The sequence below is a fragment of the Onychomys torridus genome, chromosome 13 (assembly GCF_903995425.1).
Source record: "Onychomys torridus chromosome 13, mOncTor1.1, whole genome shotgun sequence".
NCBI classification, from domain to species: domain Eukaryota; kingdom Metazoa; phylum Chordata; class Mammalia; order Rodentia; family Cricetidae; genus Onychomys; species Onychomys torridus.
In genome coordinates, this window is record NC_050455.1 from 13,482,233 (window position 1) to 13,505,826 (window position 23,594).

At 40.5% G+C, this 23,594-nt stretch overlaps 1 protein-coding gene across 24 annotated transcripts in view; it reads left to right on the forward strand.

The window, feature by feature from the left end:
- Dtna (dystrobrevin alpha) overlaps positions 1–23,594 on the forward strand; it is a 363,615-nt gene that overhangs the window by 275,629 nt on the left and 64,392 nt on the right. For 14 of the 24 annotated variants that reach the window (XM_036204660.1, XM_036204653.1, XM_036204648.1 and 11 more), the window contains 7 exons: positions 5,001–5,086; positions 10,556–10,710; positions 13,633–13,738; positions 15,454–15,620; positions 17,823–17,947; positions 20,666–20,674; positions 22,851–22,934. In XM_036204660.1, coding sequence (XP_036060553.1) covers positions 5,001–5,086; positions 10,556–10,710; positions 13,633–13,738; positions 15,454–15,620; positions 17,823–17,947; positions 20,666–20,674; positions 22,851–22,934 — 732 coding nt within the window. The remainder of the gene's footprint in view (positions 1–5,000; positions 5,087–10,555; positions 10,711–13,632; positions 13,739–15,453; positions 15,621–17,822; positions 17,948–20,665; positions 20,675–22,850; positions 22,935–23,594) is intronic. The other 10 variants (XM_036204656.1, XM_036204657.1, XM_036204659.1 and 7 more) reach the window with 1 other exon arrangement.

Here is a 23,594-nt window from a genome sequence, read left to right on the forward strand (position 1 = left end):
TCATGCTTACTTCCCCTTCGTGTGCTGGGATTTTGTCTGGGTTGACCTTGTGCGGGTCTTGCGCATGCCATCACAGTCTCTGTGAGATCACATGTGCATCAGTCCTGTTGCGTCTGGGTGACACGTTTTCCTTGGAGTCCTCCACCACCTCTGGCTTACAGTCTTTCTGCCTCCTCTTCCACATAGATCCCTGACACTTCAGCGGAGGATTTGATAAAGACGTCCCAGTTAGGGCTGAGTGCTCCAAACTCTCTCACTCTCTGCACATTGCCCAGTTGTGGGTCTCTGTTGATTATCATCTACTGCAAAAGGGTTGCACTGGTGTATAGGTATAGCATTATGTCATTAGGAGTCATTGCACTGCTGTGCTCCTTTAGCAGAGTAACAGTAGGAGGTGCCCCCCCAGGGCTCACAATGTGTCTAGTCTCAGGTTCTTGGCCACTGTAGTGACGTCAGTTTCATCTTATGGAGTGGGCCTTCAATCCAATTAAAAACTCGTTGGTTACTCCCACACATTTGTACCACCATTGCACCAGTAGACCTTGCAGGCAGGAGCTGTTATAGTTCACAGAGTCCCTGGTTATGTGAGCCTGGTGGTTACTTCTCTTCATCCATAGCTTGCATAGTGACTTCCAGTACCAAGGACACTAGGCAGTAGGGGTGACACTTCTTGTTGGACACAAGCTCAATGACATACATCAATGGTATCTTGAGCAACGAGGCCCTATTGTCATGTTGTTGGGGTTCACCAACAGCATGGAGAATAGCCTGTGGTGTTGGGCAGGGTGCTGTGGGACTCCTTAGGCTAACAGCTCAACAAGATGCTACTCATTCCTGGGGTTGGAGGTTTTGTCTCATAACTTATGATGTCTAGTCTGGGCATTGTCTTCCCCACTATATGGTGAATCCATTTAACTTCCTTTCATACATGTATGTATTTTAGGGTCTTCCACAGTGCCAGATTTCCATGTGGTCTTTCTAAAGGCCTTTAGTGTTAATTGTGGTGATGTTTTACTTGTACTGAAATGTGGTGATATTTTATTTGTGCTTTAATAAAGCTTGCCTGGAGATCAGGGGGGAAAGGCCAGCCATTTTAAGTAAATAAAAGTCTGGCAGCACATGCCCTTAATCCAATCACTTACCAGGCAGGGTTTCTGTGTGTTCAAGGCCATACAGGGGAACGAAGCCAAGCGTGGTGACACACACCTTTAATCCCAGTACCAACCACAGAGACCTGGAGGTCTGTACAGACAGACAGTGACAAGGAAGTGAGGTAGCTGGGTTAAGAACCAACGAGAAGACAGAAAAGCAAGGCAATAAAGGCATGGGTAGACAAGAAGTAGCTAGCATTTGGAAGCTGCAGAGTGGTGAGGGAAGGTTGGCTGCTGGCTTTCCCTATTTCCCTGATCTCTCTAAGGCTTTCACCCTATATTTGGCTCCATGTTTTTTGTTGTTTTTTTTTTTTTATTTAATAAGACCATTTAGAAATTTGACTACAGTTAATCATCTGCCTCATGATCTCTCCTTTACCCTGCTCTTCGGCTCCTTCCCCGACTTAGCCCTCCTTGTCTAGTTCCCCCTTTATGTCTCCATAATATTATATTCCATGTTCCCTTCCTTGGGAGAGCCCCTTCTCCTGGTCCCTTACAAGGGACCTAACCCCTGTGAATATTCAGATTATAGCACACACATTGAAAGCTTAAAAGCTAACATATAGGGCTGGGTGGTGGTGGCACACACTCAGGAGGCAGAGCCAGGAGGCTCTCTGTGAGTTCGAGGGCAGCCTGGTCTACAGAGCAAGATCCAGAACAGGCACCAAAACTACACAGAGAAACCCTGTCTCGAGGGGGGGAAAAAAGCTAACATATATATGTAAGAAAAAACACACAATATTGACTTTGGGTCTCTGGTATGTATTACTCAGGATGAGTATTTCTCGCTCCAACCATTTACCTGCAAATTTCACAATTTCATCTTTCTTACCCATTGAATAATATTCTATTGTGTAAATGTGACCACATTTTCATTATCCATTCATCAGCTGAGGGACATCTAATCTGTTTCCAATTTCTGGCTATTATGAATAGAGCAGAAATGACCATGGATGAGCAAATATCTCTATAGTGGTATAGAGTCCTTTGGGTACATGCCCAAGAGAGGTATATCTGAGCTTTGTGATAGATACATTTTTGAGGAACTTCCATGCAGATTTCCATGGGTTGTACCAGTGTTCACTTCTACTAGTCGTGAGTAAGTGTGCTCCTTTCCTCAAATCCTTGTCAGTATGTGCCAACATTTGTTTTATTGATCTTGGCCATTCTGATTGCTATAAGATGAACTCTCAAAATAGTTTTAATTTTCATTTCTCTGGTGGCTAAGGATGTTGAAAAATGTTAAGCACTAGCCATTTAGTACTCTATTTAGTACAGTACCCATATTTTTTAAATTGAATTGCTTTCTTGATGTTCAGGTTTTGGTTTTAGGTTTTGTTTTTAGTTTTTTGTTTTGTTTTCATTCTTTATATATTCTAGAAACAAACCTTCTGTCAGATGTATAAAGTTTTTTCTCATTCCGTAGGCTTCTGCTTTGCTTGAATGGTGGTGTCCTTTGCCTTGCTGAAGCCTTTTAGCTTCACAGGTCCCATTTACTAGTGTGGGTCTTTGTGTCTGTGCTTTGGGGGTCCTGTCAGAAAGGCCTTTCTTGTGCCCATGTAGATCAAGTGAATTCCCTACTCTATTTTCTTTAAGGTTCAGAGAATTTGGTCTTATGTTAAGATCCTTGATCTATTTGGAGTTGAGGTTTTTGTTCAGGGTGACAAATAGGCTTCTCTTTGTGTTCTTCTCCACACAGACGTCCAGTTTGACCACCACAATTTGCTGAAGATACTATTTTTCTCCAGTGTTTATTTTGGCTTCTTTTCAAAACTTGAGTCTTTGGTTCTGTCCCAATAATCAATGTGTCTGTTTTTATACAATACTATACTGACTTTTTTTTTTTTTTTACTATAGCTCTGTAGTATACAATGTGAAATAAGGAATGGTGACACACCCCCACAGTTCTTTTATTATTCAGGGTTGCTGGCCTTCCCTTTTTTTTTTTTTTTTTTTTGAGTGTCCATATGAAGTTGAAGGTTGTTTTCAACTGTGAAGAGTTTTATTATAATTTTGATGGAGATTGCATTGAATCTGTAGATTGCTTTTCATAAGATGGCCATTCTCAAAATATTAATCTTACTGATCCATGATCATGAGACATCTTTCCATCGCCTTCAATTTCTTTTTTTTTTTTTTTACTACCTTAAGGCTTTTACTATACAAGTCTATCACACCCTTGATCAGAGTTATTCTAAGATATTTTTGAAACTATTATAAAAGGTACTGTTTCCATGATTTCTTTCTCAGTATTTTTGTCATTTGTATATAAGAAGGCTCTTTATTTCATAGACTGAAACTTTGCTAAAGTTGATAGAACTATAGAAGTTTTCTGCTGGAGTCTTTAGGGTCTTAAATATAAAATCATATCATCTGCAAATGAGAATATTTTCCTTCCTTTCCTATTTGTATCCTCTTGGTCCTTTTCAGATGCCGTATATTGCTCTAGCTAAGACTTCAGTACTATGTTGAATAGGTATGATAGGTATGGACAGAGTGAGCACCCTTATCTTGTTCCTGATTTTAGTGGAAATGTTTTCAGTTTCTTTCTCTATTTAGATTGATGTTGGCTGTGGACTTGCTATGTGTTGCCTTTGATATGTTGAGGTACATCCCTTGTAGCCCTAATCTTTCTAGGACTTTTATTATAAAGGTGTGTTGGATTTTTGTCAAAGGCCTTGTTTGCATCTAATTAGGTGAGATATTTTTTATCCTTCAGTTTGTGTTTGTGGTGGATTACATTTATCAATTTATGTATGTTGAACCATCCCTGCATCTCTGAGATGAAGCCTACTTGATCATGGTGGAAAATCTATTGGATGTGTTCCTGGATTCTGTTTGAAGTATTTTATTGAGGAATCCTGCATGTGTGTTCATAAGACATATCCATCTATTTTTGAGACAGATTCTCTCACTGATTCTGAGCTCATTGGTTTAGCTAGGCTGGTCGGTGATCTGTCTGGCTCTGCTTCTTCAGTGGTGACAATTCAAGTATGTGCCACTGTACCCAGCCTTTATGTAGATGTTGGGGATCCAAGTGCAGATCCTCATGCTTCCAGAGCAAGCACTTCACTGAGCAAGCCCTTCTCTCCAGCTCCTACATTCTGACTTCTTAAAATACCAGCTGTCTTTTTAAAGTGGATATAGCAAACACACAAACAATTGGTTTGTGTTTAGAAAGTGATAGTTGAAAAGAACATGTTCTTAAAAGTTGTCTCTCAGAGGCCTGCTCTTTTCTGAAGGGAAATGGCAAGGGGAGTAAATCTGGGGACAGGGAAAGTAGGGGGTGTAGGGAAGGGAAACTGTTGTTGGGATGTATTGTATGAGACAAGAATATTTTCAGTAAAAAAATAAAATAATATGTCAAAAAATAATAAAAAAATAAAAGTTGAACTTGGAATTGAAAAGTCCACGTAGTTAGCCTAGCTTAAAATTTTAAAATTCTCTTAGGAAATAAAATATGAAGTTTCTGAAGTCTGTTTGAATAAATTATGGAGACTGGAATCATGCATAAAATTATGTCATGAAACCCAAAGAAAAAAATGCATGATCTGCTATTTAAACCCACAGCTATCTAGGGCATATTTCTCTGGCTACTGGCCTATATTTTGAGCAAGTGACATGTACAATGAATAAACTAGGAGATTCTGATGTCTCTTGAAAAACAAAAGCATTAAACAGACAGTTCATCAGCAATGTGTGTTGAATTGTATTCACAACCTTTTCTAAAATGTGTCCGCATATTGCATGCAGCCGTGTATCCTACAACTTCTACAGAGTAGAAAATGTCAACATTCTTTATTGGAAGTACTCTAAATAACATCATTTTTTTCTGCTATCATTAAACAGGGAAGGCCATGGTAAAATCTCAGTATTTGCTGTCAAAATGGCTTTGGCCACGTTGTGTGGAGGGAAGATCATGGACAAGTTAAGATGTAAGTTATCCCCATCCCCACCTCCTAGCTTGTCTCTGCCGTGTGCCCTGCATCCTCTCTTAGTCTTACCATGTCCCTGTCTGTCTCCGCCTTCCCTCATTCTGTGAGAGCAGTTTCAAATACAGTCTTCTTTGGCCTTTAAATTTTATAATAAAAATATTTCTGCATTAGATAAATTTTAATGAAATGAACATTTCCCCTCCACTTTTGAATTATCATTATTTCTAACTGCCTGAGTATCTCCAACTAGAATCTTTCTGATACTCAAGTATTCAATTTTCACTAATTTAAAATGATGTTGGTATTGGCGATTTCACCCCGACTCTTACCCTAAATATCATGAGTTTGGCATGTAATGCTGTGCGAGAAAGGCATGGCAATTGGTGTTGACAATCCAAGTTGTGAGCCCAGCCATGCCCTCGATTTGCTAAGTTACACTGTGGACATGATCTCACTTCTTTTATCCTTGGGTTCCATCCACATCTTACTTAATTGGGGGCTTTTATGAAACCTGGAGGTGCCTCCTGGTGCTGTCACCGTGGGGTACCTTCCATGGAGTAAAAGAAGGGAAAACCCTTGGCTCCTTCGGAATCTAGCCAGACACACTGAACATTTTTTCACTGGCTAACCAGATTAGTGACAGAAAGGCAAAATTAGGGTGCCATCTGCTTCCTTCACATCCGTGATTTCTTTCGTGGACCAGCCAATGCAGCCAGAGTTCAGAGACTCTTTTCTATGGTTAGCCTAGGAGATAAAGAAATCAAAAACTATCTGCTTTATTGTTTGAATGCGAGACAAGAAATTAGAAGTTCCAGAAACCAGTGGCTTTCTCATCACTAAGTGGCTTCAGAATTATCTAAGAGGCATTTTCTTCAAGATTGGGCTAAGAAAAGAAAGTTTAACGAAATGAATTAAACCAGAGGAGAAACTCCGAAGAACCTGGCTGTGGCCTTCATGTCAGAATCGGCTATTTATGCCAAGGACGTTAGAGAAATGTTTCAAAATTTAAAATCTTCGAAAGCATCTTTGAATACTCATTCAATGTTGTATTCATGGACACGTGAATAAAAGAGTCCTATATTAGAATAAGTTTGAGGCAAACTGATAAAAGGTAGTTTTCTAAACATGAGGACCTTCTGAGCCTTTCCTGAAGCCAGTGAGTCCTTGCCCTGGAGGACCCAGGCTCTTCTGCTTGGCTCTCCTGGTGTCAGACGTTGCTTTCTGTTGGGGAAATCTCAGCAATCTCCTCTCACTTTCTGGCCTGTCCAGTCCTACCGCCCATCTCAGAACAGTTACTAAAGCAGTTACTGATAAAAGAAAAATACATTGTTCACCTTCAGATCCTGGGCTGGGAAGAGGCACTCTTCCTTTAAGATGGAGTCAGATTTGAAAGGAAGGCTGAAAAGATGGCAATGGCCAGAGGTGATTGCACACGGGCGTGAAGACCTAAATTAAATCCCAGGATTGCACAAAGTACATAGAGAGAACCAGCTCCTAGGGTTTGTCCTCATCTCTACACACGCATAAGACATACATGCATGCTTGCACACACACACATAATAAAAATATTAACATATACAACAAATGCATGGTTGCTAGGCAAGCAGCTAACAACATGAGCATGGTTAACAAGAGAAAAATGAAGCAAATTTTATTAAATGATTAAAATGCAATAAAGGGGATGCTAACTCCATTTCACAACTACCTTGGCCACCACCAACCAATATGCATGGTGTCACCACATGACCCTGGTGGCACCATTGGTACAGCCTATGGAAAGAAGGACCCTTGCTGTAGGCATATGGCAGAGCACCATAAACATGAAGTGACCTCCTCTTCTGTTTAATTGTTCTCATCTTGTAACTTACTGCTTTAATGGTTTGGAACACTTGTCTCTTAGACAGTCCTGTTGGGTGATATTTCTTAAGTGTGTCTGTGTGTGTCTGTATACAAGCATGTGTGTACATATATGCATACTTGCATCTGTGTGCAAGTGTGCTTGAGTGCATGTGTGATAGAAGACAACCTTAGATGTCACATGGAGGAATTTTATCCATCTCCTTTGAGAAATGGTTTTTCATTGGCCTGGAGCTCATCAATTAAACTAGACTGGCTGGCAAGTGAGTTGCAAGGGTCCCCCTGTGTCTGCCTTCCTCGTGCTGAAATTACAAGCTTGCACCACCACACCCAGCATTTTTCCATAGTTCTAGGGTGCCAACTAAGGCCTCATGCTTGAAAAGTAAACACTACCAACCCAGGCAACTTCAACCCCAACAATCCCAATCTTAAGAAATTCCAAGTCCATGGCAATAAGCCTGGAATGTCTTATTTTGTCTATAGTTGCTGGGTACATTTTTTTCTTTAGTTCAGAAGACCCACACTATAGTAAACACATTGTATTTATCAAATTTATATATATATTGATCTGCCTCTACAACTATCTCTAGGGTTGTGATCCTAACTAACTGGCTTGATGTAAAGCCTTCATCATCTCCCTTGATATCTTATAGACACAATTTGAACTCTGTGGCAGAAGTTTCAAGGCTTTTCCTATCTGCTCTAACCATCCACAGTACCCTCTGCCCATACCCCACTCCCAGGGTACTCGAAGATTCTTGAGAGCATGGTGCTTGCACTCCCCTTTGTCCTGACTCTGTATCCTTAAGCTGATTCCCTCCTCTGTGATGACTGCCTTATACTTTGTCCTAACTAGTTCTTCCCTCTGCATCCCATCCACCCTGCTCTTCTAGTATTCTCACCACGGTGTTACAATCTGTGATGTTCTATGAGGCATCCTTCAAACTTTCCTCAATCCACCATGCCTCCTGGAAGGCAAGAACTGAATCCTGGTCTCCTGTATACTCATTGATTAGCACAATGCTACCCATTTAGTACGTGTCAGGCTGATTGTAGCTGAATGAACCAGTGAGTACAAATTCACGTTGTGGTGCTGTAGGAAATACAAAGGGACTTATAATATGATATGGAGCCACAAGGAAAACTCCCACTGGGGATTTTATATGAATGAATGATTTCAGCAACAGAAAAAAAAATACAGAATGAAATTAATAATGAAAATATCTAAAATGTATACACTGTGTCCCACATATGAAATGTTATTCTAAATGCTTTACATCTAATTAACTGATTGAATCCTTGAAATAATCCTTTTTACTTATTATATATACATTCATCAACTGTCCTAACTCATATTTCATTACCTCATCACCCTTCTATGAAGGCTCTCTCTTGAACTTGTTCCTTAGCTATAACTACATATTCTTTGACATTTTCAAAACCCTGCCTATCTTCTAAACACTCCAGGCTTTGGTAATAACCATCCTACACTCTGCTTCTGAAAACAACATGCTTATATTCCCTATGAGTCCAAACATGTAATATTTGTCTCTGTGTGTGTGGCTCATTTTCCTTAACAGAATGCCCTCTGAGCTCATCAACATTGTTGAAGGTGGTAAGATTTCCTCCTTCTGTGGCTGAACAATGCTCCACTGGGGATATGCCACTCTTACTAATCCATTTATTTGTTAATGGACACTTAGGACAATTGTGCATCTTCACTGTTGCAGGGATGTTATAATAAACACAGAAGCACAGATATTTCATCAACAAACTAGTTTCATTTCAATGGACCTTTAGATGGATGCCCAGGAATAGAATTGATGGATCGTGTAGTGATTCCATTTTTCTAATTGTGTTTCTTACCTCCATAGTGGCTGAATTTTTTATTTCCACAACAATCTACAACTATTCCCTTTTCTCCAAGTACTCCCCCACACTCATTCTTTTTTGCACTTTTTTTTCTTTTCATTTTTACTAGCAATGGTACCTGTCCGTGGCTTCCATTTGCATTTATTAGGTGATCATTGACACTGAACATCTTTATAAACCTCTAACCAATTTGTATGCCTTCCTTCAGGAAATATCTACTTGGCTCCTGTGCCCACTTTCAGTCAGGTTTTTTTTTTCTCTTACTGTTGAGCTATTTGAGTTCCTTATATATTTTGGATATTAACCTCAGAATTTCTACAACCTCATGATTAATATCAACTATGAAATGTCACTTTTATCCAGAAGATTTCAAATGAAGAGAGTCAATTTACATCCTAAAACCATAACTCAGTAAAAGTGTGTAATTTGTGACGTAGAATTATAGTGTAAATGTGATAGCCTCAGCTTGTGATAGCCTTGGCTACATTCTGACCTTGACAAAATTAAACTCAAAGTGAGCAGAGGTAGTATAATGAACTTACTGTAGTTTGTCCCAGCAGCTACCCTGGCTGAGTGATGTCTAATTAGTATTAGATAAACTAATGGCAAATCCTTTCATTCTGATAATTCCCAGGTGGGGGAATTAGGAAACCCCTTGGGAACTGAGCCGTTAGTATTCATTAAGCTCCCATCATGGCGGAATGGAGCTCACAGGCTCAGTGAAACCAGAGGCACTCCAGGGAATAACCTGAAAGCTTGCCTTAACCTCACAGATCATCTTCACTACACAAAGCCCCTTCTGATGAGTCACAGGCCCTCACCCTGTTTGTCAGCGTGGTTTACAACTCTTTCTGCCTCTATAGGAACTTACTCAAGGGTTGGATTTTTCCCCTTTCTTCCTTCTCTCTACTGTACCCTTTATTTTAACACTAAATCAAACCCTAAAATTCTGATAAAGAAACAAATGGATAAACTGCTAATTAGATAAATGATGCATGTACCTCCCCCAATTCTAGAGTGACAATTTCACTCTGATTCCAAAGATGTTCGCAACTTTGTCTTACTTTTCTGTTGCCATGGTAAGATGTCCTGACTGAAAGAACCCAGGGGAAAGGGGTTTATTTTGGTCCACAGTTCCTGAGGGATCTAGTTGTGGTGGTAGAGAACATGCAGGAGCAAGAGCAAGAAGCCAGCTGTTGCTTTGCATCTGCGGTCCAGTAGCAGAGAAAGAATAGACGCAGGACCAGACAACAGAACCTCAATGTCTGCCCCAATGATAGACTTCCTCCAGCAAGGTTCCACTGCCTGGGGGTTCTACAACCTTCCCAAAGCACCACTCCATGGCAGATAGGTACCAGGGATTTAAACACATGAGCCTGTGGGGAACATTTCAGCTTCAAACCACAACAGTATCTGTCACATATACAGAATTTATCTTTACAGCATTACATGTGAGTTCATAATTGACCTCAATACAAAATCATGTTCCCTGTCTTATTAAAATATGTTAATATTACCCAAATTATAACACATCTTCAAAAAGACACCAGACATATAGCAAGACCCTGTCTTGAAACAACAACAACAAGAAAACACAGGATATCATGCTGACTCCATTTCAGATTTCATATTATGTTTTTATAAATAATACACTTATTCTGCATTATTTGTATCAGAGATGTTGAGATAAAATTTTAGAATGTTTATGTGGTAAATACCTTCATCCTTTCTTCCTATCAGATATTTTCTCAATGATCTCTGACTCCAGTGGAGTGATGGTTTATGGAAGATATGACCAGTTCCTTCGGGAAGTTCTCAAACTTCCCACAGCGGTCTTTGAAGGTCCTTCATTTGGTTACACAGAACAGTCAGCCAGATCCTGTTTCTCCCAACAGGTAACATTCTTAAGGAAACCTTCCTAACACTTTTAGTCTCTTTCTGTGTGTGCCTTCCATGCTCAGATGCCCAAATTCTTCTTCATGACAACAGATGAGGTATATTTTTCTAACCTTTGATAAAAAGCCTTCAACAAAGTGATCCAGCAACTAACTAAATACTTATATATACCTGATATATATATATATATATATATATATTATACTTATAACTTACACCTGAATAGTAATAATAACTAGTGCTCACTGACCAAAAGGCAGAAATCATGCAATTATATCTACTGTCTAATTTAGTCTTTGCAGCTATACACACACACACACACACACACACACACACACACACATACATTCTCAGTGTCCTTGTCATTAATATATAAATGACTGAATTGTCATTTAGCCCCAAATGAGGTATACCTGAGCCCGCACAAAGCTTTACCAATGTTCCTCAAAGGAGAGGAGTCTCCTCACATGCCACATGACTGCTGAGGTGGTCCAATACATGATGAACACTGCTGCCTAAATCTTTCACATTATGGTACAGTGATGCTTTCAACTGACCTTGTTGCTAGGGAAGACACTTAGTTTACCACATTATACCTCTATGGAAAGACCATACGTTCATTCCCCAATACAAATTCATGCACATAACATTTGTTTACAGTTATATTGATTAAACTAACCAAGTGTGCTTTCTCAAGTGGTCTGTCTAATTAATCAGGAAATAAAGTTTAAAAGGGAAAGAAATGTGCATGGCAGCTACTGGAAAACCTCGCTTTTTTGGCCAAAGATACTGCAAGAGATGTGTCTCTTCTCTTGTCCTAGAACCAAGAAGAAGCCCAAATTCTCTTCCCTGCCCTTTCCTTCCTCTGTCTTCTCAATCCAAATTGCTGGCTTCTCTATGGCCAATTCTGGTCAGCTAGTCACTGACTCCACCCCCCCACCCCACCCCACCCCGATTCAAGGGATTGCTTTATTGGGCAGTCTTGGGACTGTTATAGTGTGATCAAAATGTCCCACAACACTGGATCCATTGACTAATCTCTTACTAGTAGGAATTTACAGTTTTAGTTTTTCCTCATAATATTAACTAGTTTAAGCTTTCTACTGGGTTGATATGTATATTGCCATTAAGATACATTGTATGAAGTATTAGTAAGGAGACAGTATTCTTGAAAGATACCAGAATTTATATACCTAAAAGAAAATTTTCCTTCAAAGCTATTACTCTGCAATGTATGGACTTTTTCCAACTGAAATATTTCAAACACATTTGGAATTTCAGTCATTTATTTATTCATTATGTGCATGGGTGTATAGGTGCTTTGACTACGTGTATGTCTGTATATATACACATGAATGCCTGGTGCCCATGGAGGCTAGAAGAGGGAGTCAGATCCCCTGGGACTGGAGTTACACAACTGGGAGCCTCCATGTGGGTGCTGAGAATTGAACCCAGGTCCTCTGAAAGAGCAGCCAGAGCTCTTAACCACTGGGCCATCTCTCCAGTGCACCTCCTCCCTGAATTTCAGCCTTTTAAACTGTGGCTATAAAAACATTAAATCAAAAATAAAGTGGACTTGTTTTTATATGCATCACTTTCTAGATTTTTTTTCAGATGATCTTATCCACTTTGGTTACTCAATCATATTGGCTAAATTAAAATTGATCCTGAAGTTTCCAAGATATTGCTATAATTTGGATGTGTATAAATTTCTCATCATTAAGAATAAATAAATAAATAATGTTATCATGGGACAATCTTTAGGATATTTTGGAAGGAATTTTTAGCATGAGAATATCTTTAATTGTTTTTGACCATACAAGTCCTTTTATGTTTGGAAGTCAGGTATAGAAAGAAAAACAGATTTTCACCCCAGCCTTTGACTTCTGAGTGTTATTGATAAATAGAATAATAGAGACTTAATTTAAACTTACACATAGCAGCCACAGTAGAGCCAGGGCCTCGAGACCCAAAGCCCTGCCAGGCCTCAGCCTGAGTGGCCAGCAGGGCAATAACTGAGGGCTATGTTGCCACAGACAATTAAAACATCAGTAGAGCTGGGCAGTGGTGGAGCGTGCCTTTAATCCCAGCACTTGGGAGGAAGAGGCAGGCAGATCTCAGTGAGTTCAAGGGCAGCCTGGGCTACAAAGTGAGTTCCAGGAAAGGCACAAAGCTACACAGAGAAACCCTGTGTCAACACACACACACACACACACACACACACACACACACACACACACATCAGTAGATTCATGTGCAGCCACTACACCGACAGAAAAACATCAATCCAGAATCAGTTATTAGTGAGACATGAGGTTTACCCCACAATCTGGGCCTTAAAAACACTACACCTCTTTGGGATTCATTATTACTAAACCTATTATGGTCCTAGCCACCTTGATATCCTGGTTCAAATTTTCAAATAAAATAATTTTAGAATCTGACAACATGATTCTTGCTATTCCTGAATTCCAGTGTAGCCATTCACATTAGCCACTAAATATTCAGTGTATAAGCAATTGAGGAAACTCTGAAGGGAAATCGTTCACAAACAGCCCAACCAGCAGGGGACTAATACATCCTGTGTCATGAGGCAATTCTGAGTTAGAATCTGCAGATCTCAACTCTCCACCTTTTCTTGTTTCCACACTGCCCCTAATCTCTGAGAGGGAGCCTCAGACTCTTCTGATTGTCTCCGGACTCAGTCTTGGTGCAGATGATCTGGTCTCACATACATTTGGGCACAAGAAGCAGAGGATGTTCTCAGTTCTAAACAAGTGCAACAACACCCTTTGGCAAGTTCCGTTTCCCCCTAGATAAGGAGGGATGCTGTGTTTCTTTCTCAAATGATAGGTGGCTAGCTCGTTGAGTTCAGATTATTCTCTGACCTACACTTTGGCGTTTTTCTTCTTCTGATACAGAAAAAGGTCACATTAAATGGCTTCTTGGACACGCTCATGTCGGACCCTCCTCCCCAGTGCCTGGTGTGGCTGCCTCTTCTGCATCGACTGGCGAATGTAGAAAATGGTGAGTAGTTACTGCTGAGCCAAAACGGTATTTAAACTGGTTAGCTTAGACCATCAAGTCTATAGTCATAAAGTCCATGGCAGTTTTAGGGAAATTTGTTTAGTGGGTCATTTAACCAAACTACCTCCTGACCCACCAAACCTTAGACCCTTAAATGCTACAAAATTAGGATTATCAATGCAAATCAAACCAAACAGCAAACAAAAACAACTTCAATTGCACTGTAACCCCAGTTAACATGCTGCCTGTGTGTTCAATAGAGAGATCCCAACTAAGGCCATTTTCTAGGATTTGTTTCAGAGATGAATTTCCCGTGTTGGTGTCTGTGACACTGACCATTTTTTTTCCAAAGCTATCAACCAGGAATAGGTGAAAGAAATGGCGAGAAAATAAATGAAAGCAATAAATGAGCAACTTGTTCACTTTAAGGCCCGTGTTAAAGGTTATGCAAGTCCATTAAGATAAGAGTAATGTAAACCTCACTGTGTGTTTCTTTTCAAAAGTAGCAAAGGTTTCTAATGTTAGAGATGTTTGCCATTGACATACCCAAATTTAAATATAAAATACAACCTAGGACAGGTTTAAAGAAATTTATACGTGGATCAGACTAAAGTCCTATCTAATGTTTGTAGCTTTATTGTCAAACTGCAAAATTTCTCCAATTTGATTAGAAAATAATCTACCCTGTGTCTGTGTTGCTTTAATTAAACATTAGGGATAAAGTTGGCTTCATTTTAAATTCTCATGTGGAATATTTAGCTTCTGACTCTGTTGTCTCTCAGGGGTTATAAGTTTATCCTGTTTTGCTGGCCAAACAAGTGAGGTCTCTCTCAAACAGTCTAAGTTGGAGCTGTGTTCAAATAATTTGTTCATCTTTTGGGGATGTGGCCTTCTGCTCCAGAAAAGCATTTGTGTGTTAGATAAAGGCAATGTCACTATTAAATAAGCCCACTAGCCACTCCGTTGTTTTTTGTTTGTTTGTTTGTTTGTTTTTAGGAACTCAATTCTCTCATCTAGTTTTTCTATTCCCATATTTCATTTCTTTTTCTTGCTCCCATTTTCTATTTCATTAACATTTGCCCCTTGCCTACTGAGTACTCAGTGGTACTCACTGTTGTGTTTCTGTGTCTTCATGGCCTCTGCTGTCCTCTGGGAGAAGATATGGGGAAAGACTAGTCAGTTTGGATAATTTACATTCTTATGACATAAGAAATAAGGGTTGAAGCTGGGTGGTGGTGGCGCACACCTTTAATCCCAGCACTCGGGAGGCAGAGGCAGGTGGATCTCTGTGAGTTTGAGGCCAGCCTGGGCTACAGAGCGAGATCCAGGAAAGGCACAAAGCTACACAGAGAAACCCTGTCTTGAAAAACCAAAAGAAAGGAAGGAAGGAAGGAAGGAAGGAAGGAAGGAAGGAAGGAAGGAAGGAAGGGGGGTCGAAAGAGCAAAAGGCATTACAGAGATTTGTGTTGCCAGAGGACACTTAATCTTCATCCCATTTCATGTCTATTCCTCCCCCAACCTCCCTCACACACACAGACACATGCTTAAAAAGTGCAGGTTCAGGAATAAACTTAGCACTTCTGGCAGTCAAAATTGATCATGGCCTGAACTCACCACAGGACACAGCTGAAAAGTGGAATTCCTTGTAAGTTGTGTTTTCCTTTAGTTTAGTTCACACTTTTCCTGGTGTTTTCCCTCATTTACTCCCTTCCTAGTCTTCCATCCGGTCGAGTGCTCCTACTGTCACAGTGAGAGCATGATGGGATTTCGCTACCGATGCCAGCAGTGTCACAATTACCAGCTTTGCCAGGACTGCTTCTGGAGGGGCCACGCAGGAGGTTCCCATAGCAACCAGCACCAGATGAAAGAGTACACGTCGTGGGTAAGTGAGGTCCAGGCAGTGTTTAAAGTCAGGTGTGAGCATTGCAGTGCCCTGGTTGAGTTTCTCTGCTACTGTGATGAAGACCAAACAAAAAACTGCTCGTGGAAGAAACACCCAGGTCACAATTCGTCACTGAGGGAAGTCAGGGCAAGAACTTCAGTAGGAACCTAGAGGCAGGAACTGAAGCAGAGGCCACGGAGGAACCTTGTTTGTTGTCTGGTTCTCATGGCTTGCTCATCCTGTTTTCTTATAGCATCCCGGGACCACCTCCCCAGGACAGCGCTCTCCACAGAGGGCTGGACCCTGCCACATAAATCGTTAGTCAAGAAAATGCCTCACACACTTAATGATAGGATGATGTGATGGAGGCATTTTCTTGGTTGTGGTTCCCTCTTCCCTGATGACCCTGACTTGTGTCAAGTTGGAAAAAAAAAAAAAATCCTGAACAGATGATGATGGAATTAAAGGCAAACTTAACTTCTATCCCAACATTCCTTCCCTCTTCCCTGCCACTCCTCACTCTACTGGGATCACTTACTGATTTTACTTGAACGAAGCGTGGTTTTCTGAGTCTAAAATACTGGAAGAACCGAACTCCCATTCTTCTCAGGATATGGACAGGTCAATACTGATCTACTCAACAGAATGGCAGGAAACTCTGGGTCACTCTTATTTTACTGTAAAGTGTGTGTTTTACTAAGTTTCATTTTGTTTTATTTCTATACAAACTGATAAAAAAAAAATACTTCATGTTTTTTTCCTAAGATCCCAATTTCTTTCAAGCGCATGACTCAACAGGAATACAAGAATGTGTGCTCAACAAAATTGGTGCAGTTTCAGATTTCTTTTCCCGGAAATGGAGAGGGATATTTGCAGTTTTAGATCAGCTTTTCCTGGTGTGAGTGCCATGTGGAGGAGGGTGTGGCGCTGCTCTGTGGAGTAATCCCCATGTGCTTGCTGTGTATGTGGCTCACTGTTTTCTGATCTACCTCAATTAAAGTCAAAGTTCAGTCCTAGCCCTGTCTCCGACATCTACTGCTTTGTGCCTGGATTGGTTGCTGTTGGCTGTACCATCAGCCAAGCCAATTGAACTGCCTAAAATAGTTCAGTCACAAGAATGCAACGTTGTCTGCATTATTATATATTTAAATGTATCATGTGGGCTTTACGTAAAGGGTAACTTGCTAAATATTTTTATATACACACATATTGTGTTTCTTCCTGAGGAGATGTGAACAAATATTTCTCTACCCATTGGGAATGTGGGTGCCTCCCACTGTCCTCTATAGAGTTCTCCCACTGCCCTTTCTAGAGTCCTCCCACTGTCCTCTATAGAGTCCTCCCACTGCCCTCTCTAGAATCCTCCCACTGCCCTCTCTAGTCCTCCCACTGCCCTCTCTAGTCCTCCCACTGCCCTGTCTAGTCCTCCCACTGCCCTCTCTAGAGTCCTCCCACTGTCCTCTCTAGTCCTCCCACTGCCCTCTCTAGTCCTCCCACTGCCCTCTCTAGTCTTCCCACTGCCCTTTCCAGAGTCCTCCCACTGTCCTCTCTAGTCCTCCCACTGCCCTCTCTAATCCTCCCACTGCCCTCTCTAGTCTTCCCACTGCCCTCTCTAGAGTCCTCCCACTGCCCTTTCCAGAGTCCTCCCACTGTCCTCTCTAGAGTCCTCCCACTGCTCTCTCTAGTCCTCCCACTGTCCTCTCTAGTCCTCCCACTGCCCTCTCTAGTCCTCCCACTGCCCTGTCTAGTCTTCCCACTGCCCTCTCTAGTCCTCCCACTGCCCTCTCTAGTCCTCCCACTGTCCTCTCTAGAGTCCTCCCACTGCCCTCTCTAGTCTTCCCTCTGCCCATCCTTTACAGTTGTTATCCTCCCATCTGGGATTACCTCCCTTCCCCTGCCATTTTCTCAGCGGGTTCTAATCATCTCCTAAACACCAATGCTTGTTTTCCCACGCAAGGACTTCTTCCCTTAAGCATAGCACTTCGCAGGGACTTTGCAGCAAGGGGTGGATAGCCTGATGGTTCCAGCATGCAGTCACTTGCTCTAACAAACTTCCTGACTTAGAGGGCAGGTGCTCAAAACTGAGTTCTTCAATACATGAATCGATCAAGAAATGAGCGAATGAGTATTGCAATGATTAGTAAGAATTTTAAATTCATCTGTTAAAGTGTAAGGTAAAGGTAACCATTATTCTCTTTCTAGAAATCACCTGCTAAGAAGCTAACGAATGCACTAAGCAAGTCCCTGAGCTGTGCTTCAAGCCGTGAACCTTTGCACCCCATGTTCCCAGATCAGCCTGAAAAACCACTCAACTTGGCTCATATCGTGTGAGTATCTCTGACCCCAAACTGGGATGTGTTTTCCTTCACTCTCTCATGTCTGGAACATTCATACCAAGACAACTGCACATCATTTATCAGTACCAAGTTTTATTCTTTTATTCCTTTTTTTTTTTTTTTGGTTAGCATACAAAGAAATGAGTTTCAGTGTAAACTTTTCATATATATATAATTATACTTTGTTCCCATTCATCCCCATGACCAGTCCCTAAACCTCTTTCCATTTCTTGCTGGTCCTGTTCACACAAATAATTTCCATTCTGTTTCCATCACACACACACACACACACACACACACACACACACACACACACACACACTTGTAAGCTTTAATTTTTTTAAGTATAAAAGCAATATAGGTCTGACATAGGCCAAACCCCATAAAACCGATATGAAACCCACTCTGTAGACTGTGGCTAACTTACTTTTTTACCTTTTTTAAAAATTATGCTCCAATAAATAAACCAGGAGTACATAAACAAGGGGAGTCTCCCAAGGGACAACTGCTGGTAGTGATGACTTACGTGCCCAGGAGCTGTGTCATTAAAAAGCCTGCTTTTGCCCTTGGCATCACCAAGGAGACAAGACATCCGAGGTGCTTGTGAAGGAGAATCAGGTGTAACAATGATGAAGGAGCACAGGGCCCTGTGCTGTGTGAGCTCTGTGGAGACTTGCTTTCCACCCACGGCTCCCACTTCCAAGCTGCCAGGCATGAGGCAGAGAGAGAGTGGCCAGGGCCAGATGCTGAGAGCAGGGCAGTATAGCAGAGTGAGGGGGCTGCCACAGAGAAGTGAGTCACACTGTGCTTACCCAGCACAGGGCCCTGTGCGGTCAGCACTTGGGATTAATTGCGGTGTGTGTGTGTATGTATGTATGTATGTATGTGTGCATATGTATGTGTGCATATGTGTGCATATTGTACGTGTGTGTTTTCATGTATGTGTGTATATGTATTTGTATGTGTTTCTATGTATATGTGTGCATGTGTGTGTATATGTGTGTTTCTATGTATATGCAAATATGGGTATGTATGTATACATGTGTATGTGTGTATGCACATGTGTATATCTGGATATGTATGCATACATGTCTGTGAATATATATTATTTTAACGTGCTTTATAAAATATATGACATTTAGTAGCAAGCCCTCTCATCACAATTACTATATCAAGCAGTAGACAATGAAAATAAGAGAAAGAACACTTTAATAAATACCAAACACTAATACCTCCCTGCACACTCAGTGCTTTTAATGTGTTATCCCCAAATATGCTTAAAACAGAAAGCCCTAGGGCTGCAGAGGGAACTCAGCAGTCACTAGCACTGGCTGCTCTTGCAGAGGACCAGGTTCGGCTCCCAGCACCCACCCAGCAGCTCACAACTGTCTGTAACCAATTCCCATTTCAAGGGACCCAGTTCCTACTTCTGGCCTCACCAGTCACCAGGCACCACATGGGACACTTATATACATCTAGACAAACACTCATACACATAAAATAAAAATTATTAATAACATCTCTTTCTAAAAAAACAGAAAGATCTCACAGAGATGCCATAGCACAAGAACAGAAGTAGTATGAATTTTTAAATTTTTTTTCTAACAAAGACTATCCTGAAATGATTTACAAATTATTTCATTAATTGTGATCCCAACCACATCTTTTCATTGTTTTGACATACGTTCATATACATCTGGATACATATAAATACCCCAGTGTCCCACCTGTGCACACAATAAACCCACGGGCAGATGCAGAGCGGAGGCAGTAGGTGGGGATCGGGAGTATTAATGGACATACTGTGTCATGCACTGAACGTCCTAGATCGGGGCACAGAGAATTACAGCACAAACTCAAAATAAAGCGTTTGTTGCTTGTTAGTATGAAAAGTATATTAATTTTTAAATTGCTATCAATTTAGGGAAAAATCACATAAAATGAATATTTATGAGAAGATAATTACACATCCTCATGTAATATGGAACACATCTGCGTTAGGAAGCCCATGCATTTGAAATGTAATACTGTCCTCTTCAAGGTGCATCTTGCTGTGTTTGTGCTAAAACCTGATGTTAATGGCTAAAATGTGTATCCAGTCACGAGCAGAGAAAAGTCATTCTAAGTTCCATAAATATAAACTGAAACAAAAGCGCATGGCTGGTGCTTAATTATTCATAATAAATTAATTAGAAAATACTCTCATTAAGACTCTTTAAATTTTTCCAGCTTTTAACTATGGAAAATGGCAAAAATATGATGGTGAGAAGACTGTGTAACTAAATAAACATTTTCCAAGAAGCCTTAGGTAAAGAGAGACTGAATCACTAGGACTTTTCAACAGTCCAGTGTAGTGGTGCAGACCTTCAGTCTCAGCACTCAGGAGGCAGAGGCACATAGATCTCTGTGAACTTGAGGCCAGCCTGGACTATGTAGCAAGTTCCAGGCCAGCCAGGGATACATAGGGAGACTCCATCTCAAAAAACAACAATAATAGCAACAATAACAACAACACATCAGGTTAGGGTACTACTAACTTTGCATATAGAAATGAGTCACATGACAAAGAAAATGTTATTGCCTTCAAATAGAAATGAGCAGGTGGTGGCATTTGGGTATTTCGGCATGTGTGCTTAACTATTGCATTGCTTGTAAATGTTGCCATGATTAACATTTTCTATTCTGTTCCACTTTCTTGCTGCCAAAAAGTGATACTTGGTAAGTGATTAATACCTCACACACATACTGACACAAATTTATAATCCTAATGATAAGTAGTTAGAGATGGAAAACAAGTGGGCTGTACAAGGCTAGTTTAAAACTAGTCCAGCTTAGAGCTAAACCTTTGCACTTATGAGGAGGTTACCAATGTTAGTTGTTTTGTTTTTTTTTAATAAGTTCTTTGCTAAGATTTATGCAGAAAAAATCTTTGTGTGTTGCCTCTGAGGCTCATTGTTCAGGTAAGGCTGTTTCATTTTATTAAGAATAAACACATTAACATGCCCAGGTGGTGCTTATGCTGAGGACAAGAACTTGCCGTTTGATGATGGAGGAAGCTAGGAACTTTATTCACGTTCAAAACTGCCATTTTCTGCTCCCAGTTTGATTTACTGATTGGTGACCCTTAAACATGAAGCAATTTGTTAAGAAACTCCAGTTTTAATTTTTTAGTGACCAGGTTCAATAAGAAAACTGGCAAGGTTAATTAAAAAGCATTCTCCATTCATTTGTTTTCCATCTCCTAGATATAAAGCAAAATTGGAAGGTCTTTTTTTCCTTTTGTAAAAAGAAAACAAGAAACGTGGGGTCAATTTCAACTTTTCACAAAGTTATAATGAACATATTTCATCCCGATTGCTGTTTTAAATGCTAATGTGCATACCTTCCTAATTCACAGAGGACATTTGGGTGTAGTGATCATCCCCCTTATAAAATTAAGTTATTCACATTAAAGCACAATTAGTCTTTGTTGCCCACCCCATCACAAAGATGCATCCTAGGTTAAAAAAAAAAATCCAACACTCTCAGATTGTTTTCTGAACCTTGCTTGATAAATCCAGAGTGAATGATGTAGTGAATCTGTTATTCTGACCTCCTCCAAGAAGTAATGAGCCACACAGAATCTTGGAATGTAGTGCAGCTCCAGATGCCAGAAAGAAGTTTCAGGGAATGTTCACAGGCAGTGCTGATATTTTAAAACCTGTAGTGCATCACATCAAACAGGATAAACAAGTCTGCTTTTGCTGTTTTAAAGGCAAAAGTCCCAAACTAACTTGGATTAATGTTAATTAGTTAACTGTTAATCAGCTCTCATACACTACTGAAACTAACATCTCCTCTCCAAGATATTCTATCTCATCAATTTCAAATGTAGAATTATAGTAAAACTAAAATTTCTTCTTTGGGCTCGAACTATAACTCAGTCGGTAGAGTGCTTGCCTAGCACACACAAAGCCCTGAGTTGGATTCTCAGCCCCACATAAACCTAGCACCTAGTGTGGCTCATGCATGTGATCCCTGCATTCAGGAGGTCAAGGCAAGAGAATCAGAAGTTCAAGGTCATTCTCAGCAGTGAGTTTGAGGCTAGGGTGCATGAGACCCCATCTCAATAGGTAAATAAGTAAGTTTTCTCTCACTATGAATGATACCCCAGTATATCCTTCATCTTCTGAGCTCTAAAATAGTGTTCAATATCTTACGTTTAACCTAAAGTAAAACAAAAAAAAATGTCTATGAGATAGGGATCTTGACTCTGATTTTAGATGATGTGAGACATACATTATAAAGACAGTGACAAGATGGAATGGAGAGAAAACAGGAAGGCAGCCCCAATGCATGTGGTGTACAAAGCCATGGGCAGTTCTGAGGAACGTGGTTACAATTTTCCCTCACCACTGTTATGAATGCAGTGAAGCTTATAGCATGGTCGACACCACATAGCCCTTCATATGGGTCTACCAAACAGCAGTACAGGAGTCTTGGTGCCTACATTGCATCTGCACTCAGACACAGAACAAATAAAACAAGATGGGATTTTATTTTGGTTTGTGTCCTTTCAGTCCAGCATATTAAAGAGGACCACCATCATGAGGAGCACACAGAACTTCCAGAGTCCTTGATCTTCTCAGAAACATGACTCAATGAGGCATCGAGGCTCAAAGCCCATGGAAAAATATTCCCTGTCACCAACAAGCTCCCCAGTGTTTAAGTCTCTGTGTGCTCAAGGAATTGTTATTTTATACCATTAGAGTAACTCGGTTGGCATATATAAGCTTTCCCATGGACTTTGGACTGGAAACAATTCTGATTCTCATCCTTTCCCTCCATGGATGGCAGGAAGCTTGAGTTTGTAACTTTGCCCTAACGATTTCACACACATTGTGCTTTGTTTCAGGCCTCCAAGACCTGTAACCAGCATGAACGATACTCTCTTCTCCCACTCTGTTCCCTCCTCAGGAAGTCCTTTCATCACTAGGAGGTAAGGTCCCAATCCTGGCACTAAATAACTATCCCTTTCTAAATAAGCTTGATACTGTGGTGAGAAAACTACTCTACTGTACAACAAATGCAGATTATTATTACTATTATTATTATTATTATTATTATTATTATTATTATTATATTGGAAACACGTTTGTAAATGCCCATCACTTGTTATCAGTTTTCCTCACATGCATATACATAGAGGGCTGGGTTGGCTCTTGAGGTTTATGTAACTTCTGTATTATAGCCTTCCCCACAGTAGTAATTAGGATTTGCTTCAATGTTACTACTTATACATAAGCAGGGGTATATTATTATAAGGAGCCTAAAATGACTCATTATTTAAGACTCCCAGGGTAAATGAATACTCTCTGGAGGACCTCCAGAGTCCCTGAGGCCAGGGCTGAAGACCAAACCTAGAATACAGTTTCCATGCCAATAATCACATGGATAGTATCAAGAACTTTTCAAAGATGTGGTTATGTGCCTCTTCATTTCGCACAAAATCCACTCTATGTGTTCAAGGAACAGCAGACCCATGTACTCCTCTGAGCATTAGTGTTAGGAACACACAGGGCTCAAGAGGTGCTCTGGTTCATTTGATGAACTATCACAGATCAACACCAGTGAGTTATTTGGTGCACACATGGAGAGT